Source organism: Phytophthora infestans, genomic scaffold, assembly GCF_000142945.1.
Source record: "Phytophthora infestans T30-4 supercont1.70 genomic scaffold, whole genome shotgun sequence".
NCBI lineage: Eukaryota > Oomycota > Peronosporomycetes > Peronosporales > Peronosporaceae > Phytophthora > Phytophthora infestans.
This window is the reverse complement of record NW_003303689.1, coordinates 58,346-60,758: the sequence shown is the minus strand read 5'-3', so window position 1 is coordinate 60,758 and position 2,413 is coordinate 58,346. Positions and strand designations below refer to the sequence as shown.

Genomic DNA, 2,413 nt, shown 5'->3' with positions numbered 1-2,413 from the left:
GTGGCAGTGGTGAGTGCCAGGTGAAGTAAAGAAGATATATATTCGCAAAGTCCCTACAAAAAGCGCTGGTCGTGAAGCCTACTTTAATATTAAAAAAACTATCGTCTATACTTTAGAATATGTGGAAAATAGCGTCGCCGAGCTTTTCAAATGCGGCCTGGGAAGCTTATTTTAATAATACTAATACTATTATTATCGTCTTTACTTTGAAAAGTGTGTGGAAAATAGCATCCCAGAGCTCTACACAATACTGGTCTGCGAAGTCTACATTAATAATAATAAACATCTCTATTTGAGAAGTGCGCAGAGCTCTTAGAAAATAAAGTGGTTACTGTGCCCGATTTGCAGTATATACGACAGGTTTTGCGTAGCTAAATGTAGATAATCACATCTGCAGCTCGCCTGGCTGTTTGCAACCAATCGCTGTGTTTCGTTCTCGGCAGAAATGTTTATATCACGTCCAATCGCGAGGGCCAGGGACGGTCTGATCGTGCGACAGATCCAGTCAGTGTCGCAGGTCGGCAGGTATTGCCCAATCAGAGCGCGAGTTAATTGTGTAACGCTTTTGGATATATTTGTAATTTTCGCATAGTTAGGTCGAGTCAGAAAGATAGGCGCGGTCGGTAAGATGGGAGGAAACTGTATTAGACAGGCCGGGTGTAGCCATGCGGAAAGGCAGGCAAAAGCAGCAAGACAGGGAGTGCGACGGACTGATTGATAGACGAACGGACGGACGGACGGACAGACACGCTGCAAGGTTAGAAGCGGAGCGATGCGATATTGGTCACGCTTGTTGAGCCTTCTAAACAGCCGAAACTCAGCTGGAAGCTGCGCTTCAGAAAACATTTGCTCTGCAAAGTAGATCCGGCGCACTCGACAATTCGCGTGGAGCTGTACGCTGATCGCATGTGCGTATCGGGCGTTGTAGCAAGTGCGCGAAAGCTCGCCCAGGTCCAAGTGCAGTTAATTCCAGCCGCTGTCCAATTGTAGCGGCAGCAGGGCAAGTTGAGAATGCACGGCACTGCTCTTCTGGAACGTAGAGAAGCAAAAGCGTCTTCTTATGCTGCGATCGTCGGCCACGTGAACCTCCAGCGACACGTGCTGGTCGAGGTTTTTGAGCGCCAGAATCAGGTGCCGCAATCGAATATGCAACGCTGATGCCAACAGCGACTCTTGTTGCTGCTCATGTGCACCAAAAGGGATTCGAAGCCAAGTATGCGCAAGGTTACCAGCTAAAAGCTCCACGACAGATGACTGCACATCTTCATCGAGCACGCGTCGTATACTTCCACGGTCCTCGCGCTTCTCGCACAGCTGTAGCGGTCGCGGACTACGGTGGATGCAACAGTGCTGCCATGGTTAGTCCGCGCAGTCGAAAGCTGCTTCTTCCCGCACAAGCACGCACCCGACGCTGTAGAGCAGCGAGATGAAGCCCGACTGATACACCTGCTCCAACATGTACAAGCTATTCACCGATCGTAAGAACTGAGCTTGGCCGCGGCGAAAATCTTGTTCTCTGGATATTCATATCCAGAGTTTTAGGGGCGATCGAAAACCGTCGACGATCATCTATAAAATATTAGGGTGCTACATTTGTAATTATTAAAAGTATAGTGGCTTGCAAGTGATAGGCTAAAAGGACGGAATACCTAATAAACTACGGTAAAGCATAAAAAGCACTGGTGAATGTCGTTCCAAGCCGCCTGGGTCAACATTCACGCTATCTGGTTTTAGGTGGATGTTGCTCCAATATACGATACCATCGATGGTGGGTTATACAGTACATGAAGGCTACATGATTTAAAGAAGAGAATAGATGAATACTAATAGGATTCCTATTGAGGCCGTCTCGCGTCAAGACAGCAAGGTCGGACGACAACGCACGTTCGACCGCGGCTTCTTCATTTTGGCTAAACTGTATCCTCATACACATCAGCCTTACGACGTAACGTGTAAGTAAGCCCCCCTCCCTCTCACACACACACTCACACACACGCACACACACACACACCACACATCAGAGGAAGAAAACGAATTACCACGTCGGGTATTTCAAAGGGAGGACTGACAGTAGAGAAACTGATTCTTGCTCCGCTTCGTCATCCGACTCGCAGGATTCCTCAGCGTTCATCTTTCTATGTCGCCGTCACTCGAGTAAAAACGTTATCGCAGTTGTATCTCATGGCCCCCCTTACGAAAGAGTTTTTGGAGTATTTTACTCCAAGTCGTGATGCGCTGGCAGAAACCCAAAGACTTCATGCAATTGAGGATCGAACAGATTAAGAAACCATAATGCTGTGGAAAAATTGTTACAGGTCTTCTTTAAAATACAGTACTTTCTTAAGTTAGGGTACCAGCTTGTTTTCCAGTTTTCGAAGTTCGGGGATAGCCACTCAAATGAATGACTATCATC

The 2,413-nt window shown here is 47.3% G+C and overlaps 1 protein-coding gene across 1 annotated transcript; it reads right to left on the bottom strand.

Annotated features, from left to right (window-relative positions):
- Positions 1 to 963: 963 nt before the first annotated feature.
- On the bottom strand, positions 964 to 2,131 carry PITG_17698 (uncharacterized protein; the record flags this gene model as incomplete). Its single annotated transcript, XM_002997523.1, has 3 exons — positions 964 to 1,330; positions 1,406 to 1,465; positions 2,070 to 2,131. 3 exons carry the CDS (start codon positions 2,129 to 2,131, stop codon positions 964 to 966), a joined length of 489 nt encoding a protein of 162 aa, XP_002997569.1.
- Positions 2,132 to 2,413: the final 282 nt, after the last annotated feature.